The sequence below is a fragment of the Mchenga conophoros genome, linkage group LG6, assembly GCF_057382185.1.
Source record: "Mchenga conophoros isolate Kocher_MC1m ecotype Shallow Benthic linkage group LG6, M_conophoros_male_GT1.1, whole genome shotgun sequence".
Taxonomy (NCBI): Eukaryota; Metazoa; Chordata; class Actinopteri; order Cichliformes; family Cichlidae; genus Mchenga; species Mchenga conophoros.
This window is the reverse complement of record NC_140531.1, coordinates 124,947-149,313: the sequence shown is the minus strand read 5'-3', so window position 1 is coordinate 149,313 and position 24,367 is coordinate 124,947. Positions and strand designations below refer to the sequence as shown.

Below are 24,367 nucleotides of genomic sequence, written 5' to 3'. Positions count from 1 at the left end.
CACCTTTCCCTCTCTCTGTCTGTAGTCCCAGCCTGCTTCAAAATGGCCACCATCGTCCCTGTACCCAAATCCTCCACCATCTCCTCATTGAACGACTGGCGACCTGTAGCCCTGACCCCCATCGTAAGCAAATGCTTCGAGAAGCTGTCAGGGACTTCATCTGCTCTGCACTACCCGACTCACTGGACCCTCTACAGTTTGCATACCGCCACAACAGGTCCACTGATGATGCCATAGCCCTGACACTACACACTGCCCTGTCACACCTGGAGAAGAGAGACACGTATGTGAGGATGCTGTTTGTAGATTACAGCTCAGCATTCAATACCATCGTTCCCTCGAAGCTGGACAGGAAACTGCAGGATCTAGGACTGAGCAGCTCCCTCTGCAGCTGGATCCTTAGCTTCCTGTCTGACAGACGCCAGGTGGTCAGACTGGGCAGCATCACCTCATCCCCCATCACACTGAACACTGGTGCTCCACAGGGGTGTACTGAGCCCTCTCCTGTACTCACTCTACACCTACGACTGCACAGCCACTAACAGCTCCAACATCATTGTGAAGTTTGCGGACGACACTACAGTGGTGGGTCTTATCACCAATGGTGATGAGACGGCTTACAGGGAGGAGGTCAGCGCCCTGACCCACTGGTGTCAAGACAACCATCTCACCCTCAACGCGCAAAAGACAAAGGAGTTGATAGTGGACTTCCGGAGGTGCAGAGAAGTACACACCCCCATCACCAGTCAACGGCGCTGCTGTGGAGAGAGTGAGCAGCTTCCGGTTCCTTGGAGTACACCTGGCTGAGGATCTTACAGTGGTCAGTACACACAAACAAAACAGTGAAGAAGGCCCAGCAGCGCCTCTTCTTTCTCAGGAGACTGAAAAAGATTCGGCATGAGCCCCCGCATCCTCAGGACCTTCTATCACTGTGCCATTGAGAGCATCCTCACTGGATGCATCACCACCTGGTATGGCAACAGCACCGCCTACAACTGCAAAGCTCTCCAGCGAGTAGTGCGGTGCTCTGAACGGATAATTGGAGGTGAGCTCCCCTCCCTCCAAGACATCTACAGGAAGCGGTGCCTGAGGAAAGCGGGAGGATCATCAAGGACTCCAGTTCACCCCAGCCATAAACTGTTCAGACTGCTTCCATCAGGAAGGAGGTTCTGCAGCATCCGGTCCCGTACCAGCAGACTGAGAGACAGCTTCTTCCATCAGGCCATCAGACTGCTGAACACGTCATAGACACCTCAGCTTCACTACTGGAACTTCAACATTATGCACTCCACACTGTATATAAATGCCACTTGTTTTGCACATATTCAACTCTGTATATTTTATATATTTTATTATTATTATTATTATTTTATTTTATTTTTTTACTATTTAATTTGTAAAAATGTGTATACACACACACACACACACACACACACACACACACACACACACACACACACACACGTAGGAAAATATTTAGTATACACATCCAGAAATGCATACACTATTATATATTGTACATATATTTATAGTTTCAGGTTGACCATTCTGTATTTTGCTCGTTTGTGTTGTTGTGTTTGCACATCTCTGTTGCTTGTGGGGCTCGCACACAAGAATTTCACTCGCATGTGCTGTGCCAGTGTGCCTGCACATGTGATGTGACAATAAAAAGTGATTTGATTTGATTTAAATGTAATACATACATTTCCGTCATTGGCCATAATTCTTGCAAGGAAGGACTCAAAGGTCACAAGTTATTAAATAAAATTAATTAAACACACCATTAAAAGAAGTTCACTATTCACTCCTTAAACTCATAGCTAGCAGCAGTTATTTATATCTATGAAAGAGAGAGCTTAATTGTTTGATTAAGCTTGATTGGAATGTCAGCTCCACACTGTGGCTGGTTGATTAAATAAGTTGGGGAGCAAAAGTAAAATGAGCTACTTGTGGGATACTATTTAACTTGGCTTGGGTAAGCTGCTCATTTTATGCTCATTTTACTTTTCAGATGGTGTCAAGCCTGGCAGTTTGGTGTAATTGTTAGCCTTGTAATTCATAGTAATATATTTCTCACACACAACCTCAACCTCTGCCTCTCCATGTGAGCAGAGACGCAGCAGCATCTTGTTTCTACAGGAAGCCTGATTAAAATGTTAGGCATTTATACGGTGTACAAGATTAAAGAATAAAAACTGATATTACTAAACCTGACTTCCTTCCATCTATTTTCTGCTGCTTATCTGAGTCCGGTCATGATGCCCAGACGTCCCCCTCCCCAGCCACCTACTCCTGCTCTTCCTGGAGAACAGTGAGCCGCCACTCTGGTGCCTTTCGGTGTAAACGAGTAGCTTTCCAAATAACTCAGCTCTTCATCGTGTTTATAAGGCAGAGGTCAGACATCCTTCAGAAGATGCTCATTTGTGTCAGATTTTAGTCATAGGTAAAGGTATGACTGTAGACTGACGGGTAAATCAACAGGGATCAATACCCTGCTCCTCTTTTTTCCAATACAAGTTCCTCTATCAAATCATTTTTTGACACTTGAGTCAGCAGTCCAAGCAGAGATGTCCAGAAGTTCCTTTTCCCACTTAAGTGGTATTTATGGTCACACAAATGCGTCTGACAACAGACAGGCAGCGAATACTGGGATACCACGGCGAGCCGGCCGAGATACATAATGTGTCCAGTGTGTGTTTGGTCTGCCCTTACCAGCTGCGTCTAGGAGACATTTCTGGAGCCTCCTATTTCAGATGCCAGTCAAACCACCTACACTGGCTCCTTTCCTTTCTGTGAATGATCGCAGTTGAGGAGGAGAAGCTATGCTGTCCCCTGGTATGGTCTCCCCAAGGCAACTGGTTCTTGATGAGGGCCAAACTTAAGTACAATTCAAAAGACCAAAGTTACTAGCCTGGGACCAGTACTGGGGAGGTTTTCTTTGTTTTCCAGAACAGCTAATAGCTGTGCCCCATGAGTTCAGCTTAAAATATCCACACAGGTACTTCGTCCTCCCTCGGGTGGGCAGAGAGCTTTGTGGTCCAGGTTGTGGTCCAGTCCCCGGCTGCTTTAGCTGGCTTTAGAAAAAACCTGAAATTAGAATTAAAACTGTTTGTACCTTCACCTGTGTTACTTACAGTGATATGTTATGTAATTTGTTAACTGTCTCTTTAAGCTTTCAGCAGGGCTGGAGAGTTAAAATAGTCTGTGTGAAAATAGGCAGGTGGTGAACTCGAGCCTGTGATACGTTTTTAATGTCAGGCTGTGACCACAAACACCAGAGTGGTCATCAGCATTCAGATCAGCTGATAGTAACCAGAAACGGCTTTATGGTCATTCTCTTAATTGTTATTGGCGTTTTCTTTTATTTGACTTGTTTAAAATAATAAAAAGCTGATTTGGGTTCATTTTATAAGCAAATCACATAACTTAATACAACAGAAATAAACTGACAGAGTAATGGAAAATAAAAAATGATAAATGTGGCCCAAAGCTACACGGATCACTGGCCACAATTCATTCAGCTGGAGGTCTTTTTTTTTTTCAAAGTTAATTTTAAATAGAAATAAATGTGGGCAAGAAATTAAAACTAAATAGGGAGCAAGCCTGAACCCTAAAGGCTTTACTAAGTGTTAATTATGCAGGTTTAGACATGGGCTGATTTGTAAGCTTGTGATAAACCTTAAATAAGTATATATGTATATTTTTGTCTGTTCCCTTGAAACGCATGCAGGTTCTGCAGGAGTTTCACCAGCAGCTGTTTGTGCAGAAGAACATGGCGTTCCAGCAAGCACCAGACTTCATGTTCCAGCCTGTCGACTCAGATACGGTAAATACTGATGTTTTTCTCTTTTTATTCATTATTAAATGCATAAAATATCACATGCGATTGCTTTTAGTGATTATTGGGGAAAATAAACTCGTATTTATTATGCATGGAATGAAATCCCCAACCTTAAAATTTAGAACTTAACATGATTTCTCTAAAATGTTCAAGTAAAAACTTGAAGAATAATTTTTGAAACTATTAAAATCCAAATCTCAAAGTGTTTGGGTTGCTTTTAATACAAATTTTGTAGCATAAAATAAGGTTCGTGTTTGACTAATTTAGTTGGCAGGAGGTGTTAATCAGTTTACCGGAAAATCAATTTCTACAGAAAAGTGAAGTGAAATGTGGATCCTTCAGGTTTGAACTGCACAGGTTGGAAAACCACAGGTAAAATGCTGTAATGAACACAGATCAGAGGAGATTGTTGAGAAGTGGAACAAAGCTCAACAGATGACAGATTAATTTGTTTAGACAACAATCAATACAAAATCAGACGAGTGGAACAAGCAGCTCACGGGCATCCTGAAAGCTGAGCTGGCCGTGGCCACAAAAGCCCGGACTGGACTCGGCTCAGGACCTTGATGCTCAAAGCGGCTTTAGGCAGAGCAGATCCACCTTTTTGGTCCAGAGTTAAACATCTCAACAATACCAGATGCAGAAAAGATTTTTTTTTTTTTAGACATTCATGATCACTGGAGTATGAAGCTTGAGAAGCTGGGTGATGACCTTTCCTCTAAATTGATACACAAGCAGGAAAAATGTTCTAATTTTCTAAAAAATTGTAAGTAACAGACAAAGTAGCTCCATTGTTTGAGTGTCAATAATCTGTCTGCACTGAAATAAACAACTAATTTAAATAGATTTTAATCCAAAAGTGCTGCACACACATTATGGAACAGTCTGGGTAAGAAGTCAAAGCAGGAAACATAATAAGTCCTGCGTGATTGGTCTTTATCTTTGTTAGTCTGAACTATGAGCCTGAAGGCAGAACAGTGAACTTTGTACTGTACTCCTTGCCCTGCACAGGAACTTAGATTATTTTCCCATTTTTAGTTTTTATTTACAGATGTGTCGTCTCATTTCCTCACCGTGGGACTATTTCCAGCTCGTGTTTGTTCCGACTTTATCAGACTGTTTATCTTCCTAAATAAATGCACAAACTCCACTTTTAATTAAATATTTGGATTGGACGTGGATCTTTAACATGTCACCAGGTGAAGGACTGGTGACATCCTTCAGAAGATGCTCATTTGTGTCAGATTTTAGTCATAGGTAAAGTTATGACTGTAGACTGACGGGTAAATCAACAGGGATCAATACCCTGCTCCTCTTTTTTCCAATACAAGTTCCTCTATCAAATCATTTTTTGACACTTGAGTCAGCAGTCCAAGCAGAGATGACCAGAAGTTCCTTTTCCCACTTAAGTGGTATTTATGGTCACACAAATGCGTCTGACAACAGACAGGCAGCGAATACTGGGATACCAGTTATAATTCTGACTTTGAAGTGAAGCCACTTTTTGTTTTGGCTGTTTTTATCAGTTCCAGTCGTGTTTAACCCCCATTTAGATTTACTTTCCCAAACTTTGTGGCACTAATGATTCTGTGTCCAGGTTTAAAACACCTGCTCTTTGAATTTGTACAGAAATTCTAGTTTAAGTCTGAGTTTTGTGCTGCTTTGGAGTATTAGTTGTTTTTATATTACCTGAGTCCTGAGTAAAGTGTGGTATAAATGCATGGTCTCAGTGTTTTCTTCAGTGTTCTGGCTGATGTTATTGAAGCCACAGTGAGCATTTTTGTCCGTTCACCAGTGTGGCGGTATTTGAAAAATATACATCACGGGTGAAATGAAGATGGGTTAAACTGTTACATCGCAGCTTTAATTTGAATGAACGTGTTTGTCTGTCTGCAGGCTTCTCAGCCAGACGAGCTGACCATCGAGGAGCAGGAAATCTTGGAGGTCATCGATGATGGCGACATGGAGGACTGGGTCAAGGTACAAAAATAACACAAACACAGTTATGTAGCAGATGCACTCTCATGTTTGAGGGTTGGTTGTTTGTGTATTAGTTCACTCTCTGGCTCTTAGACTGTTTGACAAACATTTAGTTTCAGTTTTTATAAGACCTCGCACCGGTACAGACTATCTACTGGACGTTTTAGTGTTTCTCTGGGATCAGTTGAACTGATGTGGCTTCAGGAATTAGAATAATTCAACTAAAATGCGTGCGGTGCATTGAGGCAGGTCAGGTTGGCCTGGGTGGTAGAAGCTCTGCTGAACATAAAGACAAATCAAAAAATGTACAAATACACAGTTCTCTGCTTCTTTTTTGGCCATGCAGCCGTAAAGGGCTGATGGGAGATTCTCGTCACGCAGCCGGGCAGGCAGGTGGGCGGGCATGGCACCCAAGTTTTGTGAATGCAATAATTCATGAATGAGGCAGTTTTTAAATTCATACCTTAAGTGCAGCTACTGAAAATCTGGACCAAATCCTGATTGATGGTGATCCAATCCTGCCTCAGCAGCGCTCCGGTTTGATCACAGTTTGTCAGCTTCTGCTTTTTAACAGCGGTTCGTGGACTCTTGATCAGTTTGAGATCTGCGGAGTGACCTGGTCATGGATATAAAATGTTAATTTGATGATCTCCCAGCTACTTAGTTATCATTTTCACTTTGTTTGTCACAGACTGTTACAAAGTTGCTCCTGGACCTTTGGGAGAAAATTTGAGAAGTCTTTGAGGACATTTTTCGGGTGGTCAGTGGTGTCTACTTAAATGTAGAAATGTCAGCTGTGGATGCTCCCATCATTGTGTGAAGTCATTCTTTTATAAACGCCTCTGCAGAGCTGCTGGTGTGTAGTCATTGTGTACTTTGTGTGTGGTTGTTTTCAGATCATTTCCCTGAAGGAACATTGTGCATTGTTGCTGTTTTACTTTTGTTTATTGTGTAAGTCTGGCTTTCCTGTGAGCCATTTGTGCAAATGTTCCACGTGTTGAGCCAATATTTTATGTATATTTACTTAGGTGATTATCTTTTCATATACAGATATAGTGTTTTAATGGGGTATTTATTTTAATGAATATAATCATACATAAAAATGTGAGCAATATCATTTATATAGATCTGTTTTAGTGCTGTGATTCCCCACAGCATGCCCCAACAGAGATCCCAATACCTCTGAGTGTTTTCAATCTGAATGAAAATAAGTAAGCAGCGGCAGGGGAGGCCACCGGTGTTCATGAAATCAAGCTTCATGAATTCAGCAGAGGCTTGTTTAGGATTTTAGATTTCTCGTTAATTCAGGAAGAGAGAACAAAAGCTCTCCTATTATTCTCTTTGTGGCTGTTATTAAATTCTGGCGACGATGCAGTGATATTGTTACAGCCCTACTCTTTACATCTGACTTTATTTTTTCTCATTAGGAGTTTTCCTGTTGAAACATTTTTGGCTGTTGTCATCGTCTGTGTGCATTGTCTGTGTTTCCAGGCCAGAAACCGTAGCGGACAGGTGGGCTACGTCCCGGAGAAATACCTGCAGCTGCCCTCCTCCAACAGCCTGCTGAGCATGCTGCAGTCGCTGGCCGCGCTGGACGCCCGATCCCATTCCTCCAGCAACTCCACCGAACCTGAAACCGAACTCCCAACCGGCTCCGTCAACGGAGACTCGAGGAGTGAGATCCGCCTCCACCAGATAATATCGGAGTTTTGATTTCCTGCTTTGTTTAATACCCTCGTTGCCACTGTCTGTGTTGCAGTTTCATTCGCAAAGGCTTTGTACGACTACGCGGGACAAACGGAAGATGAGCTGTCGTTCCCAGAAGGCGCCATCATCCCCATCCTGAGCAGAGAGACCCACGAGGACGATGGCTTCTGGGAGGGCGAGTTTAACGGCGTTGTTGGTGTAAGAGTTCAAATAATAGTTTGCAAAAGCTTGTGACTGCAAAATTGTGTCTGCCTAAGGGACAGTTTGTTCCAGGAGATAAGCGAGAGTTAGAAGATTAATAGGAAGCACCTGGCCTCCAGACGGAGAAGATGTCCTTTTAAATGTGTCCAAAGTCATCAACAGAACATTTGTGGTTTTGAAACTTATGCCTGTGTTGTATCTGCTTGACGCATGAGGGGGCGTCATAAAAGTAAACCCTGATGGTATAAAACAACTGCTTGTGTATCATTGGGCGGAGATCGATGCTGTCTGTGGGCAGTGTTCATCTCCCCACGCACGTGTTCATTAAAATCATTGTTTGACCGAAGCTCTTCTGGACCATTATTGTTTTGTGCTCACCCTCAATATTTGAACTCGTAACAAACAGCAATAACGGCAAAACATGTAATGGACGTGCTGGTCCACTAGACAACATCATGTTGATGTAAAGCTTTGGGTCTCTTATGCAAAGTAAAGAGGCTGAAATAAGGTGTCCATGAGTATCAGTTTTCAACATTCAGTATTAAGAGACAAAGACTGTACGGGTTGGGCCAGTCGTCAAGTCCTGGAGCAAAGTGAGCCTGCAAATCAATAAGATGCAAATCAGTTTATACCTTTCATATAATGTTTGAATTTGTTTATTCTGAGTTTTATTGTTCAGTTAGTTTCCACAGTTCATATATCATGTGTAATTTTTCATTAGTTTCAGTGTTTGTTTGTATTTTATTCTATTCATGATGGTTGTGTTGACAGATTTGTCCAAATTTAAAGCTATAGATGTGAACTTTTGGTTCCTTTATTATTACCTGTATAATTAGTTTCAGTCTTTGTGAAGTGGGGAAGGAGGACCCAAAAGCAGGACTCGTGCGATGGACAGTGCTCTTTATTTACAGTGGAGTAAATAAGACAACACAACAATCCAGTGAGCTCCCTCGACTCCTGTGTCATGTCTTCACCCAAAACTCCGTGCTCTCTGCTCCGTGGCTGCTGTCCACCTGTGCTCCACTCTCCTCCTCCTGGGAAAAAAAACAACAGAGGCAGCCGTCAGGACACCATGCCGCCTAATCAACAAAAAACAGTCCCAGTCTAAATAATCTAAAAGACCAACCACGGCTCCAGTGATGGCAACACACAGTTCTAGTGACCAACCCAGTGGGCGGCACTCGAGACGAAGCAGTTCAGGTGGCCTGCACACATTTAGTATCAGGCTTTACAAAAAAAAGTATCAACTATGTTAGGATCCATGTTCATCATGTGTGATGTGTGTTTACATTTGAAGGTGTTTGTGGATTTGTCACCTCTCTTCAAGGTGTGGTTTGTGTTTGATGCTGAAACAGATAAAGACTGCTGATTGGCTGAAGTGGGGTTCAATAAAAATTGTTTGGTTGTTGGTTTGGGCACTGCTCAGGTCCACATTAAATAAACTGCTGCTCATGTGTGTTTGTAGGTTCTCAGTCATCCAGGTCATGGTTGTCTAAGGAGCCTGGAAAGAAAGCGACTTTACTTCTTTAAGGTTCTGGATGATGTTTAACTTCTGATCCAAGAAGCTTCTTCAGTTGATGTGCTTCCTTTGCTCATTTTCCACCTCTGCACAGTTTCATTTGATGACAGTGCAGTGCAGTTCTCCCAAACATACAACAGAGGGCGCTATGCACATTCACTGAAGTGCAGAAAAATACAAGTGGAGGAGGAAACAAACAGCAGCATCAAGAGAGAAAACTGAAGTGTTCAAAGCGAGTTATTTTAGTCTCTTATTGTAATATTAATCGACATCTAAACATCACGTTGATGCTTCATGTTTGACTTCCGTGTCCTTTTACTGCTCAGTTGGAAAATATTGATGCAATTTAAAAGAAGAGGAGAAGAGTAATTTCTCTGTACTACTTCAAAAGTAATTTGAAAGCACTGCCTCATATGGAAAATGAATCATGATGAAATCCTGAAACAAATAGTGTTTGTGAATATGAAGAGTTTAGTTTTCATTTTGGTCTTAGAAGTATAAAAATGCAGGACTGAAGACAAGATGGAAATGATGTGTTATGAGAAATAAAACACATGTCACTATGTACTATAATTTTATTTTGTTTATTTTTTGTTCTTGTAGGTTTTTTGCTTTAGTGTAAATTTTGAAAGCACTGCTTTTAGTTTGAAAATTGGATTCAGTGTTTAGAGTTCGGACAAAACAATGGACGGTTTCAAGAAATGTATTTTATCAACAAAACTTATTTTTGATGGTTACTGTATTTATTTTAATGCCCTCAGTGCAGTGATTGAAAAAAAGTTCATCTGACACCAATGAGCCAACAGCCTCCACGTAAACATTTCTTTTTTTCTTTCTTTTTTTTTAAACAGGGTTTAATCAGCGCTGACATACAGACATTTATGCGCTGGGTATAACAGACATGCTTACCGTGTGAAAGGACCGCGGATGTCTTGGAGCAGAGAAACATGCTGTATTGTTGTTTTTCTTTATTGCATAAGCAGCGCCCGACTGTCAGAAACGCTCTGTGCGGGTAGCAAAGTCGGCTCCAACGCACCTGCAGGCATCCATTTGAAAGAAAGGTGTCGCTGCGGCTAGGCTCTCGGGATAGTCAGACTTTTATTTATATTTGCGGCATTCTGGTGCGTTAAAACTAGCAGCCTCTGTGTCCCGCTTGGATCACCATTCTGAAAATTCAGATATTTAAATAAAATGATGAATCGGCGAGTGATGAGGAGCCACGTAGATCCTAAAATCAGGTTTGATTAAATTAAACTCTTATGAACAGTGATGACGCGTTCCAAACAAACGATGCTTTCTACATGGCCAAATTGTGTGCTAACTACCTCACAGCGCTGTGTCCGGGGTCCGAAAAAAAAAGTTAAAACGATATACCTTGCGAAAGTTGTGAAGTGCTGAGGAAAATACTGTGTGTCTGATGGGGTGTTTTTATATAGGTGGACTTGGTTTCAGTTGACCTCTGACATGGAGAGATGAAAAGAGCAGTTTGTAAAGAAAAAAGGTGGAAACTATGGAACTACAGTTGGGATGTGTGTGCTGGGATGCTCTTGATAAGTGTGCAGCTTTTATTGTTTTATGACTTGTTTTGCTGACTGTTGGGGCCCTACCTGTAACCCCCTCTGTCTAATCATCAAGTCTTACTGTTGCAGTGCGTTTGTGTGGCTACTAGACAATTATAGGTTGTATTAAAGCAGGGGTGTCAAACTCAAATACACAGTGGGCCAAAATTCAAAACTGGAACAAAGTCGTGGGCTAACATTAATATTTATTGAAAAAAAAATCTTCCTCCAGATATAAGAATGAATATTTTCTTATGGACTCAAATAAGTTTTGCTGGAAACCTGAATATGGAACAAGCAAAGCTTAATACTAAACAATATATATATTAGCTGTATAATACCAGTAGGCCAGCTCTAATAGTAATTTGGTATGGCTTCGCGGGCCAAATGTAATTAGGCTGCGGGCCAGAGTTTGACACCTGTGTATTAAAGGAACATTGGGGGGTCGATACAGTGCTATTGTGGCTAGTTAAGAATGTGGTTTTTAGAAGTATCACAAGAAAAGTTTATTTCTAAAGGGATACATGTTGTTTGTGGTACTCTGTTTTAAAAACTATTAGCCTCTGTGTCTTTCAGAGCACAAAAGAAAAGTGAAATGCTCCTAAACTAGTTATATTACTACTGAGGTTGAGGCAGTAACAAAGTTCTTTAAATCATCAGGCAAGAAAATCCAGAAACCTTGGGTTAGCCGTGGCTATCCGGGTCATCTGAGCCCGAATAGCCTCCTTCTCCTCCTCCTGCACAGGAAATAATCCAAAGTCCGTTAAATTCAAAAGAGTCACTGAAATAAATGTCTGCTGGGTAAAACACGGTCAGGTTAAAAGCGAGCCGTTTAATGTGGCTGATAAACGAGTACAAAAACAAAAGGCAGATGCACACAAGAAAGAACCTAACTAGAAGTAAACTGGGAAAACTAAATGCAAAGAACAAAACCTTGAACGTTGCAAAAACATAAACATGGACACTCCTGGAGACATGGAACAACAGACAACCTGACAAAGAATGAACAGAAACACACAGAATAAATACACACAAGGGTGATTAGGGGGAAGTGGAAACACATGGGGAAACAGCTGACACTACTCTGACATAAGGAGACAAAGGAAGCAAAGCTGACTACACTGAAATAGGACACAGACCTTCAAAATAAAACAGGAAACATGAGACGCAGACAAGACAATATAAACTTGATAACATAAGAGGGCAAAGGGAGACTAAAACACAGGGGTAGAAGACACAAGAGGAATCTAAATAAACAAATGAGCTTAGATAACCTGATGAACTTAAAAATAAACCATAAACATCAAAAATAAACTAAAACTTAAAACGCTGGGTCAAAAAGACCCAGGATCGTGACAGTGGGAGGTTGAAGCTGCCACAGGGCAAAAGCAGGACAGGCTGCCAGTTTATCACAGGGCTAACACAATATATGTGATAGAAAATCAACTGAAATGTTTGATATTTATTTATAATAATAAGAGAATAACTACTATATATAATAATATTATAGTTGTTATTATAAATATGTGTATATTTTTTATAACACCCAACATAAAAGGCTTCTTTCCAAACCTGAGCTGTTTCAGATGCTTCTTGAAATTCTGACTTCTCTGAACTCAAATTCAAATACAAATACAAATTCAAATTTTATTTGTCACGTACACAGTCATACACAGTACGATATGTAGTGAAATGCTTGGACAACTGCTCGTGACCTAAAGAAAACAAAAAAAGGAAAAGGCTATGATAAGATAGGAAATAAATATGAAAAAATTAAAAAGGGTAAATTTAACTAGGAAGGAATAGAATATAAATTAAGGTTAAAATGAAATAACTGTACAACACAAATTAGAATGAAGGGTAAATTTAACTGGGAAGAATAAGATAAAGATAAATATATAAATTAAAGTTGAAAATAAAATAACTGTACAACAAAATACACAATATAGAACTATATAAGAATGTATGAAGAAATCTAAATATAAATAAATATATACACAATAACAGCAGCTGTACAAGTATTAACCGGAAATGAAGAATATAGTGACCAGTGTTGTGCAAAACCAAAGTCCAGAAAGTCCAGTGTGTGTGTAAGAACTGTATGTGTGGGTCAGTACTGTGTGGTGGTGTGATTGAGAGACCGTATCGCCTGCGGGAAGAAGCTCCTCCTCAGTCTCTCTGTGTTGGTCTTCAGGGAGCGGAATCGCTTTCCTGACCTCAACAGAGAGAACAGTCTGTTGTTGGGATGGCTGAGGTCCTTCACGATCTTCCTGGCCTTGGTCCAGCACCGAACTCAGTGTAAGGTGTCTGCTCCCTCACTGTGGCTGTGCCTGGAAGTACTTCTGCTTCTTGTCTTCCCCTAATGCAGCTTTAAAGTATTAAGTATGAAGCAACAGTGCTTCTCTTTGCGCCTCTGAAATCTGTGTTCTCTCTACTGATAAACAAAAGAAACAATGTAAAATGTATTAATAAATCAGTAACAAAAATATAGCGTAGAAGGTAAGTAGAGATTTTCATACCATCTTCAAGCCTAATGCTTTTAAGTCCCACACTCAATGCAGCCTGACTCAAAACCTGATTCTAAATGGTTCAGCACAGACACAGACTCGCTGACTTTTTATAGTCACTCTATAAATGCTTTAAATCATCTCACTTGTAAACACTGCCGTATCCACCGGAGATCAGTGAGAATGGATTCTGGAGTCTTCCCATCCTCCTGTTAGTGATCCTCCATCTGAATGGATGATAACAACCTTCTGAACTGACTAGCAGGTGTAGAAAGCCCGACTAGCCCATATCTATGGGACTGATCACTGCTGATAAACCCACTAAATGGATGGATAAGAGCTCTGGTCACATTTGGAGTTGGGCCACAGCTCTGCACAGTGGCTGCCAAATGGTCGTCTTCTATTGTGAAATTCAGCACAGCAGAGAAGAAATAGCACATTATGATACAGTATGATGGAAAGGCCAAATAAGAAAAGTGTGGTAAATTAATAGATTCAACTCATGTTTTACTTTACATTTTGACAGCATGACTGCTCTTCCTTCCATCAAGTACATTTTTCCACTTCTAGAATCCCTAGAAGCCAGAAACACAAAACAAGGCTACATCCACACGTACACGGATATTTTTGAAAACGGAGATTTTCCGTTTTCGTTTTTTTTTAAAAATCCCGTCCACACGTAAAAGCCAAAAACAAAGGAAAACGCTGCTAGGAACATGCCAAAGCAGCAGGTGGCGCTATATTCCTATCCGTGTAGAAATGTTGGCCAATCAGAAGTCAGCCTGGGTGGGAAAGAGTAAACAAAGATGGTACATAGAAGCAGAACTGAGTCCTAAGGCTGTATCCCAATTCAGGGTCTGCAGCCTTAAAGGCCGCATTTTAGGCCGATTAGGTCACAGCGACGCAAGAAGGCTGCCCAATTTGAAGGCTGCTCGAAATGCGGCCCTCACACCGTTCTTCATTTTCTCCGTTTTTCTCGTCCACACTTAAACGCAAAAACTGAGTTTTCAAAAATATCCACCCTGGCAGGAGCTTTTAAAAATCTGCGTTTTCAGTGACCGAAAACGCCATTTACGTGTGGACGAATAGAACGCATAGAAAAATCTGCGTTTTCAAAAATACCTGGGTACGTGTGGACATAGCCCAAGATACTGCTGTTATTATTAAATAGTTTCAATTTGTTTCTTAGTTTATTTGTGATTTAAATTTTCACCTTTCATCTTTATGCTTAGTTTGTTCTGGTTACTTTGAATTTTGTAGCCTCGAGCTTATTTCTCAGACTATCTCCTTTTGTAATTTGTAAAAATAGTTCAGTGAGTTTATTTTCCTCCATTGTCCTGCGTTCTGTGTCACGTCTGTGTTTCTGTTCTTGCACACCAAGTTACTTATTGTGTTAGTCTGTTGTCTCTTGTGGTTTTTATTTAGTTTTACGTCGCTTGTCTCGTTTTCTTATTTAGGTTCAGCTGCCCTCCCAGGTGTCTCCTGTTTGTCCTGAGCTCCTTGTGTATTTACTCCCTCAGTTTGTCTTAATTGGTTGCTGTGTCCTCCCTCTCTGTATTGTTTCCTTCCTCAGTGTTTCCCTGGTTTTGCTAGTATCCAGTTTCCCTGCTGCTGCCCTGCCACTGTGTTTTTGTATTTTTTGCTACTGCATTGAAGCTGATCTTTGAGTTCATCCTTTGTCTCCTGAGTTCTGCATTTGGGTCCATATTTGAAATATATTCGAAAAACTAACTCTGTAGGTGCTCACACGCCACTGCACGCTCATGCATGTGTGGGAAAGAAAGAGAAAGAGAGAAATACTGCTACAAGCTAGTTCAGAAATCAGAAAGGGTTTTATTGCCAAATGTTGAGCAGGTTTACAACATTAGGAAATTGCTGCGGTGCTTCAGTGCAAACATACTGTTATAAATTACGTTTAAATAGACATGAAAATAAAAATAAGAGTAAGAATTAAAAGTGCTAAGTAGATAGATATATACATGATATATACATGAGTGCAGGTGGTGATCAGTGCCAAACATGGAATGATGCAGTGAACACAGCGTAGGGTCATGTGTTAGTGGTGGGAACAGTCATACGGTTATTGTTCATGTGTCCGACAGCAGAGGGGAAGAAACTGTTCTTATGGCGAGAGGTTTTGGTGCGAATGGACCGGAGCCTCCTGCCTGAGGGGAGCAGGTCAAACAGACTGTGTCCAGGGTGAGAAGGGTCAGCTGTGATCCGAGCTGCACGCCCCAGTGTCCTGGAGGTGTACAGGTCCTGCAGAGATGGGAGTCTGCAGCCAATCACCTTCTCAGCAGAGCGCACAACACGCTGCAGTCTCTGTTTGTCCCTGATAGTGGCTCCAGCGTACCACACAGTGATGGAGGAGGTGAGGATGGACTCGATGATTGCAGTGTAGAATTGCGTCATCGTCCGTGTTGGCAGGTTGAATTTCTTCAGCTGCCTCAGGAAGTACATCCTCTGCTGGGCTTTCTTAATGACGGAGGTGATGGTGGGCTCCCACTTCAGGTCCTGGGTGATGGTGGTGGTAGTTGTGATAAATGGTAGTTTAAATTGTGTCCAGGTAATGAACCATTAAATCTCCTTTTGCACCATCTGAATCTCTCTGCAATCACATCACATAGTATGCATATTTTAATTTATACAGCCAAATATCACAAATCTGACCTTAAGGTCTTTGCCACCTGGACACACACACACCAACCGCTCTGAAGAAGCTTAGAGTGGATTTGGAAATAGACACCTGAGGTGAAAGAATTCAATTGATTAAAGTTGTGCTATTATTAAAAAGGTAACAATATCAAGATATGATTCAGGAGGATGTGAAACAACTTCTTAGGTTATGTACTTATTGATTATCAATAATTAACAATGAATATTTTTATTTTACAACCATGCAAACATGACTGATTAACCTGCATGGGGAAAAACTGAATATTGAGTATTAACAACTAAGAGTGCAATAAGTGACCACTGAAAGAGGCCCACACAAAAAGTTTTAAGGCTGTAAGACAGCTGTATGTCACAGAACAATGAACTTCATTTTGAGCTTACTCATAATCAAATAGCATTTCATATCTTTGTTCACTAAGGCAGGAAAACAGCCTCAAGGTTTTGTACTGAGTGAATGAGACATTGTGGATTCGTTTCTGTCAAACATCGGTGTTCAATGTTGTCACTTATGGAAGTGCAATAACGATATGTACAAGACAAATAAAAGAAAAGAAATTGTTATATCAAGTGAGCCAATATCACATTAACTGAACAACTGATGTTTCATGCTTTTTTTATACTGCTTTTATAAAAAGTTTGAGACAGACCCTAATGAGCTACTGAAGCAAATAAATAACTGTCACTGAGCTTTGCATCTATATCACTGAAAAAGGCAAAGAGTTTGTGAAACAGAACAATTGGGACTGCGAGTATAGTTGCTGCACAATATGTTGTTCAGGTGGTAAGCCAACCATCTGTAAGTATATTACTCTTCTCTCAGGTTTCACGGTGTGCACAGAGGTGGATTTGCACAAGAGAATCTTTCACGACCATAGCTGTGAGAAAAATGATCGTCTGTATCACGTGCACATAACTCTGACCCATGGAACACATTACCATCATCTATGTGGCGGCTCTCTGATCCACAGCCAGTGGGTTCTAACTGCAGCTCACTGCTGGAAAGATCAACCTGGATGGTGAGAAATGACTGTTTCACATATTTTAAAAAAACCAGTCCAGAGACAAAAATCATTACTGGTATTTTGTTCTTTTACCATTTCCATTGTTTAGGACTATGTCTGCATAATAGGAATTCATCCAGGTCCAGGAAGAATGGTGACAATTATTGATCACAAAATCTTTGAGGACCAAACAGGAAAACATGACATCATGCTTCTGAAAATCGACCCACCAGAGAATAAGATTAAGCCTGTTGTCTTCCCTAAATGTCGCAAAAAGTGAGTTTTGAGTAACCTTTTAAGTGTAAAGTTTGAATTCTGGAATATGTTGACATAATATGTATTTTTCTTGTTTAGTTGGTTGGTTTTTTAAACTTCCAGGAAGAGCAAAAAAAATGTAGCAACATCTGTAGTCTATGAACAAAATGACATCATGCTTTTGAAGTTACAAACCCCCATTAGTGACTGCAGAGCTTCTTTATTAACAATAATGTAACTGAGACTTGAATATTGAGCAGAGGGTTCTGGTTTTGATTTTAGGTACCTGCTTAGGAGCTACATCCATGATCTATAATAACTGACAATAAAACACGAGCATGAGGAAATGGAAGGAAATGTAATGTTTTAATAAAATGTTTGAATCTGAAAAGATTAGCTGACTTAGAGTGAACTGGAAATATTCAGCCTGCAGACATGGAGATGGAATTTTATTTATTTTTTAATTTGTAGGATGGATGTCATTCAGATTGCAGGCCATGGTGGCTATACGGTTGATGTAAACTACAACAAACGTAAGACCAGTATTGTTTTGATTATTTCACAATTTTTTAGTTTATATTATACTTTGATTTTGTCTTGTGTGCCTGTTATAGTTACCTTTTCATTTTATTTGAAAACTGTGATGACATAAAGTATTTATTTCATTTTTTTGTGGATATACTGTCAATTTCCCTCCTTTTTAAATGCTGCTCAGCTTCTTTTAAAGAACACATTTTGTTCCAGAAATGAGGCAAAGCATGTTTCTTTCAATATCTGATTTCCTTGCATGAAACATGCAGTAGCATTTGTTATTTTCCTTTTTTCTCTAGTCCCTGATGAACCGCCTCATCTCCAGTGTGCAAAGATGCATGTTGTTGAGTGTGAGCTTAACCTCCATCCATGTAATTCAACATTCTTATGGCCAAATGGAAACACGATGTGTTACAAAGAACCTCGAGTGGACATATGTAAGGTGAGTTACCATGCTGCCAACATTTTATCTGTATCATTATCAGATTTTTGGTACAAAATATTTATGTTTTCTCTCTCAGGGTGATTCTGGTGGTGGAGTGATGGCCAAAAACAACAAGATTCATGGTGTGCATGTTGGTGGTTGTGAACCTGCCTGTACCGGACCAACTATTTCTCTGAAGGTCTGCTCTTACATTGGTTGGATAAATCAAGTCATTACACGGAGTAATGGAAAATAATAAAATTAAAATAACATTCAAAATAAACAGTCCGCTCTGCAAGAAGCTGCTTCGGTGTGAATTGTTTCTACATGTGAACTTTCGATTGTTAAAATATAAATACGTCATGTGTGTTTTCAATGTAGTTTCAGGCATCAAGTAGATCATTCAGTTGTTCAGAAACTGTGAAGTTTGCATGAAGGTTGTTGGGTCCTTTTTGCCAGATGATATTAAGTACAATTACTACAGTAAAGTACAAATGTAAGGAATTTGTACTTTATTTTATTTTATTTGGTCTTTCCATCACATTTGTGGCTTCTTCTCCGCTGCTTCTAAGTGGAAATTGGTACATTTAACTCCACTACAAATATCTGACATCTTTAGTTGTTATTTTACAGATGAAGATTTGTGCTCGTGAAACACATGAAGTACAATTTTGTTTCTGTAGTTGATCAATCAGTTATTTGACTTGCAAATCGATTATTTCGTATTTATCTCCTGAAACGATCTACATTAACTTTTTATCCCTAGAAATGTGTTTCCAGAGTCCCAGGTTTAGTGACTTCCTGTCCACCATCACATTAGCTGAGTAGTTGTCAAATTTGAGGGGAGCAGAGAAGATCAGACACCAGTCAGCAGGTCAGAGGCCATCTCTCATTTTACAAATCAATCGCTTGATTTATAAATGGAACAAACACCCCATCAGACCAGGTAATGACCCATTATGAGACAACAGCCGTCTGAGAGGAGATGTTCTGTATCACAAAACATGGGAAACAAACAAACTCTAGGCATTCTGAAATATATAAAGCTCAACAAAAAAACAAAACCATATCAGATCCTGATGTAATTCATTTTGTTGTCTTTATTAGTCATTTAAAAAGGTCTAGAAAAAGTGTCCAGGAAGAGATTCTACTATTTATGCAGCACTGCCCCCGTGTGGCCACAAAGGCACACAACAGCTTCATTTCTCAGCCTGTTGCCTTGTTTTCCCTTCATGATGTAAACAGTGAATGAACTGAAAGAAGTCAACCCATAAACTGTTAAACTGATACAACAGTCATGATGATTATGTAACAAGTTGTAGTTGACTTTCTGGTGGTGGTTTTGGTATAAGTAAGTAAGTAAGTAAAATTTATTTATATAGCACATTTCACAGATAAAAATCACAAAGTGCTTTACAGTAAGATCAGACATACAAGTTAAAATTAATTAAATTAGTTAAAAGCCCGTTTGTATAAAAATGTCTTCAGCTGCTTTTTAAAGGAGTCAGTAGAGTCTAGACAGCGTAAAGACAACGGCAGAGAGTTCCACAGCCTAGGTGCCAGTGCCTGAAAAGCCCGTATACAATTTAAAAGCCATTTTCTTTTATAAATACACCATACACTTTGTTCTTGACCATTTCTTTTCCTCATATCCTTAATGGACAGTGGAGGAACACTACATCTAGCTTCTGTTTAACATTTATCCAGGCGCCCCCACACTGTACCTCTACAGAAACCAAGGGAGAGAGACAGACACACAAAGATTTCCACTTGAATCTTGATCTCAAAATAGAAAAAGTTTTATCACAAAATAATTACAAGAGCTCAGCCAGGTGAGATATAGCAGAACCATCAATTCAGAGTCTGACAGTAAGGGTGAAGACGAGCCTGACTGTTGGTCTGCTCCAAAACAAGCCCATAAGCAAGCTTTGAAATAATATGTTACAAAATTGTGAAACTGCGACATGAAATTTGATTTGAAAATGAAATTCATCCTGATCAGGAGCTGTTATGATCTAAATGGTGTTCTAGATCCAGTAAGCATTCATTCAACTTGTCTGCAGCAAAATTAAAAAATAAGTTACCACAAGTTGTTTTTTAATTTGGTAAATAATTGATAAAGTGTTAAAAGTACTGGTTGTGTTTGACCTCATCACCAGGATGAGTTGGAAATACCTCAAATTCCCTCAGGTGGCCTTTTGCTGGTTGGATTGCCACTACAGTCTGTAAACTGTGGAGGTAATTTTGTGAGCTCATTGGATGAGCAGTTTCTGAAATACTCAGACCAGCCCATCTGGCACCAACAACCACGCAATCTCTTTCCCCCATTCTGATACTTGCTTTGACCTTCAGCAGGTCATCATGAACATGTCTGTATGCTTAAATACTTTAATTTGCTGACGTCTGATTGGTTCACTAGACATTTGTGTTTAACGAGCAGGTGAACAGGTGTACCTGGCAAAGTGTGTGTAACCCTCAGTGTTACTGACATGTTCCACACTGATGCACAACAATACTCTGTGCCCCACACAGTTTTATTAAGTATGTCTAATCACTGTAGACATTACATGTACCTTCTTGAAGGAGAGGTCAAAGGTCAGTTACCTTTATAGGTTCCTGCTATATGTTGTGACATATACACAGCACAGTTGTAGGAATGATAGTTTCTAAGTTCTAAAGCTTTTTGTCAATTTTCAACCAATAAATCATAAAGTTGACCTTGAAGACCACAAGTTTGAATGGATTGTTAACATGACCCCACTCTACAGCACTGCAACATTTTAACATGAGTTATTTAAGACTTTCCAGGTATCCTGGTTACAGAAAAAGATTGATGAGCAGAAAAAAAGAAACAAACTTTAATTGTTTCTGATTAGAAGCTGTACAATCCGGACTGACTTTAACAAGTGTGCTATAGGCTCAGCTGGAAAATAGTGAGCTTTACAAGACTGATTTTGTTCCAAAGGCTTTCACAGACCTCAACCAATCCTAAGGCTAATTAGCACGGCTAGAATTTTAAAAACATTTGTTAAATGTTGTCATTGCTAACATATACCTGTTTTAGAGCATGGTGAATAGCGAGAATGCAAAGTTATTGTTACCTCTAAAAAAAAATGTGAAGATGTGATATTAGCATGTACGGAGCCCCTCTGATGACATGGTCCAAAAAATAAATAAATTGTGGCCACAAAATACTACTTCGTGGCCACGAAATGGGTATAACGTGCGCACGAAATGCTTATTTGTGAGCACGAAACACTTGACCAATAACCGTGATCCTTCCCAGGCCCTTGCAGTTGGTTGACAATAGAATCTATCCCAACGTCCGGGTCGTACTTACGTCTGCAATGCAACTGGGCTCTTAATATCCTGTTTAACTGTCTCTCCATAATAATGGTTCCTTTCAGTGCCAGGCTTTTCAAAATGCATGTGTAGCTCATTCCCAGCCTAAAATTGTCAGGGATCTGGGTCTGAGGGACCTAGACCTATTATTGTGTATTGTTTACTCCACTGTAAATAAACGCATTTTGGGTCCTCCTTCCCCACACACCCAAGGTCTGCCACGCAGACCATGACAAAAATAAAACTCAATCATACTGTCTCTGGCCATGTTGTACAGGTTTAGCCTACTCTTATGCTTATGTCTCTACACAGCTGTCCAATGTATCAATATGATGTGCGCACGTCATCTATTTGTTGCCACAAATGCGTAATTCGTTGCCACGTTATACCCAATTCGTGCCCACAAATTAGCATTTCGTGCGCACGTTATTTCGTGCCCTCGAAATAGTATTTTGTGGCCACAAATAAGTATTTCGTGGGCACTTATACTATTTCGAGGGCAGGAAGTAGTATTTTGTCGCCACAATCTATTTATTTTTTGGAGGATGTCATCAGAGGGGCTCCGTAAGCATGAGCTATATAGTATCTCCAAGAGAAAAGCGATCAGCTGATCATTGATCAGTTTCATGATTTAAGTAGCAACAGGAGAGAGAGGGAGAGAGAATGGGAGAAGAAGAGGCAGCTGGCCACGTAAAGACACAGAAGAACTCCAGCTTTGTGTATTTTTTTTTTCATTCAAGCTGAAGTCCGGGACAAATCGGGTTCCTTTTCAATACGAAGCGCGGCCGGTCCGCGGGTCTCTCCTCCTCCTTCCTCCCCTTTCCCTCATCCACCTGCTGTACTCAAAATTGTACTCAATTACAAGTAAAAGGTACTGGTGTTAAAAAATACTTGAGTAAAAGTACAAAGTACTCTTCTCAAAAACTACTCAGAGTATTAATTACTTTTTAACAGACTGATGTTTTATTCTGTCGTCAATAGCAGGCATTCAACTCGATTCACCAGTATAAATATTTATGTTCAAAGCACATTTCTCAGATGAACAAGGTATAGAAAGGTAACTTGTTTTGTAAATAAATGTAGATATAAAAGAAGGAATTTTGTTTGTTAAAACAATGACAAATATGTTTCTGAACATGCGTAGAACCGTTTTAAACTTTTCCCCATACACTGAACAACAGGCAGGTGAGTGTCTTAAACTCTTAGCATTTCTGTCACACTTGAACCTTTTGTTCAGTTTCAGCAAGAGCTGGTTTTCTAAATTAACAGAGGCAATCCAACTTGGTTTGGCTGTGAAGAGTAGACCAGCACAGCTAAAAAGTCGTTCACACACAGCAGAAGCAGGCAGAGCTGTGTTCAGTTTAAGAGAGAGGTTTTTGATACCTGAGAAGGAGTGCAGCAGCTCCATGGTGTCTGTGGCACAAGCAAGGTAACCATCAAGCTCAACTGCACTTTGCAGCCTTCTGGAGATTGGTCTGGAGAAGAATTCATCTTCATCAGATGACTCTCTTTGCTGATCCTCACTCTCATGCTCTGTCGTTTCAAGATGTTGTTTGATGTATGTCAAGGCTGTAATTGTAAGTAGATAACACAATTTTGTTATTTAAATTTCAGTGATTATTCCTGAACACAAATTTAAAAACGGCAAATTCTCAAAAAGGATTGTTTAGTATTCAGGACAGACCATCAATAACTTACAATGTATTAGGTGAAATACTCACTTAAGCATGTGTTCAAATGTAAAAATACACAAAAATGGGATCACATGAATCCTTACCAGCCTCTGTTACATCTGCTCTGTCAGTCCAGGAAGTCTTGAACTTGGGTAAGAGGACTGCAGCTGCAGCCAACTCTGGATCCTCCATCATCGCTCCAAAACGCTTTTGAAGGCCATTTTGCAGGGCTCTGATAAGATAAGATAAGATAAGATAAGATAAGATAAGATAAGATAAGATAAGATAAGATAAGATAAGATAACCTTTATTAGTCCCACATGTGGGAAATTTGTTTTGTCACAGCAGGAAGTGGACAGTGCAAAAGTTATGACGCAAAAATTAGAATACAATAAGAATAAATACAGTACACAGCTGTACAGAATAGAATAAAATAATATACTATATACAGTAGAATAAAATAGAATAAAAATATACAATAAGATAAAATAGAATACGAATGCTATATACAACTGAGTAAAATACAACGATGCCAGAAAAGATTATTGCACTTAGTGTTATTGCACATGTGTGGATGTGTGTGTTTGTTCAGTTAAAGTCTTTGTTGTGGAGTCTGACAGCAGTGGGGAGGAAAGACCTGCGAAATCTCTCCGTCCCACACCGTGGGTGCCGCAGTCTCCCACTGAAGGAGCTGCTCAATGCTGTCACAGTCTGCTGCATGGGGTGGGAGACGTTGTCCAACAGGGATGACAGCTTAGCCGCCATTCTCCTGTCACTCACCACCTCCACTGGGTCCAGAGGGCATCCTAGAACAGAGCTGGCCCTTCGGATCACCCTGATGAGTGGCACACATGTCTTGCTTGATGTCTCCAGCCTGCTAAGTTTGGACAGTAGTTGTTGGATTACTGGCAGGAGCCATCCCATAAAGGAAGTGGACTCAGACTGAAGAATGTTTGAAGCTTTCACCAGTGGCTTCATGGTGGTACAGTACTCCCTAAGGAATGCAACTTCTGCAGGACTCAACCTGTAAGACACAACAACAAAACCCACCATGACTATAATAGGGATCTTCTGATTTAATATTAAGAGTCTGCTCACGTTTTTAACCATCCATTAAGGAAAATTCACAAAATTTGCAACCATATTGGTAG

The 24,367-nt window shown here is 40.2% G+C and overlaps 2 protein-coding genes across 3 annotated transcripts; both read left to right on the top strand.

The window, feature by feature from the left end:
• The first annotated feature begins 2,230 nt into the window (after positions 1-2,230).
• Positions 2,231-9,327, top strand: LOC146571744 (F-BAR and double SH3 domains protein 2-like). Of its 2 annotated transcripts, none has more exons than XM_085278538.1 (5): positions 2,231-2,394; positions 3,731-3,826; positions 5,738-5,821; positions 7,313-7,496; positions 7,581-8,982. In XM_085278538.1, the coding sequence occupies exons 2-5, from the start codon at positions 3,773-3,775 to the stop codon at positions 7,760-7,762; spliced, it is 504 nt and encodes a 167-aa protein (XP_085134664.1). In that variant the 5' UTR covers positions 2,231-2,394; positions 3,731-3,772; the 3' UTR covers positions 7,763-8,982. The 2 variants fall into 2 exon arrangements, with proteins under 2 accessions (XP_085134664.1, XP_085134665.1); XM_085278539.1 differs by lacking the exon at positions 2,231-2,394 and adding an exon at positions 9,195-9,327 and having other exon boundaries at positions 3,249-3,826; positions 7,581-7,726.
• Positions 9,328-16,934: 7,607 nt separating this feature from the next.
• LOC146571743 (serine protease 1-like) lies at positions 16,935-18,457 on the top strand. The gene is made up of 5 exons (XM_085278414.1): positions 16,935-17,006; positions 17,101-17,267; positions 17,718-17,779; positions 18,077-18,219; positions 18,299-18,457. Exons 1-5 carry the CDS (start codon positions 16,935-16,937, stop codon positions 18,455-18,457), a joined length of 603 nt encoding a protein of 200 aa, XP_085134540.1.
• Positions 18,458-24,367: the final 5,910 nt, after the last annotated feature.

Coding starts and splice junctions, on each gene's coding strand:
- LOC146571744 (XM_085278539.1), top strand. CDS start 3,725: ATGCAGGTTCTGCAGGAGTTTCACCAGCAGCTGTTTGTGCAGAAGAAC. Junction 7,497..7,580: donor CGTCAACGGAGACTCGAGGA/GTGAGATCCGCC, acceptor TCTGTGTTGCAG/TTTCATTCGCAAAGGCTTTG. Junction 7,727..9,194: donor AGTTTAACGGCGTTGTTGGT/GTAAGAGTTCAA, acceptor GTGTGTTTGTAG/GTTCTCAGTCATCCAGGTCA.
- LOC146571743 (XM_085278414.1), top strand. CDS start 16,935: ATGTGGCGGCTCTCTGATCCACAGCCAGTGGGTTCTAACTGCAGCTCA. Junction 17,007..17,100: donor TGGAAAGATCAACCTGGATG/GTGAGAAATGAC, acceptor TCCATTGTTTAG/GACTATGTCTGCATAATAGG. Junction 18,220..18,298: donor CTCGAGTGGACATATGTAAG/GTGAGTTACCAT, acceptor TTTCTCTCTCAG/GGTGATTCTGGTGGTGGAGT.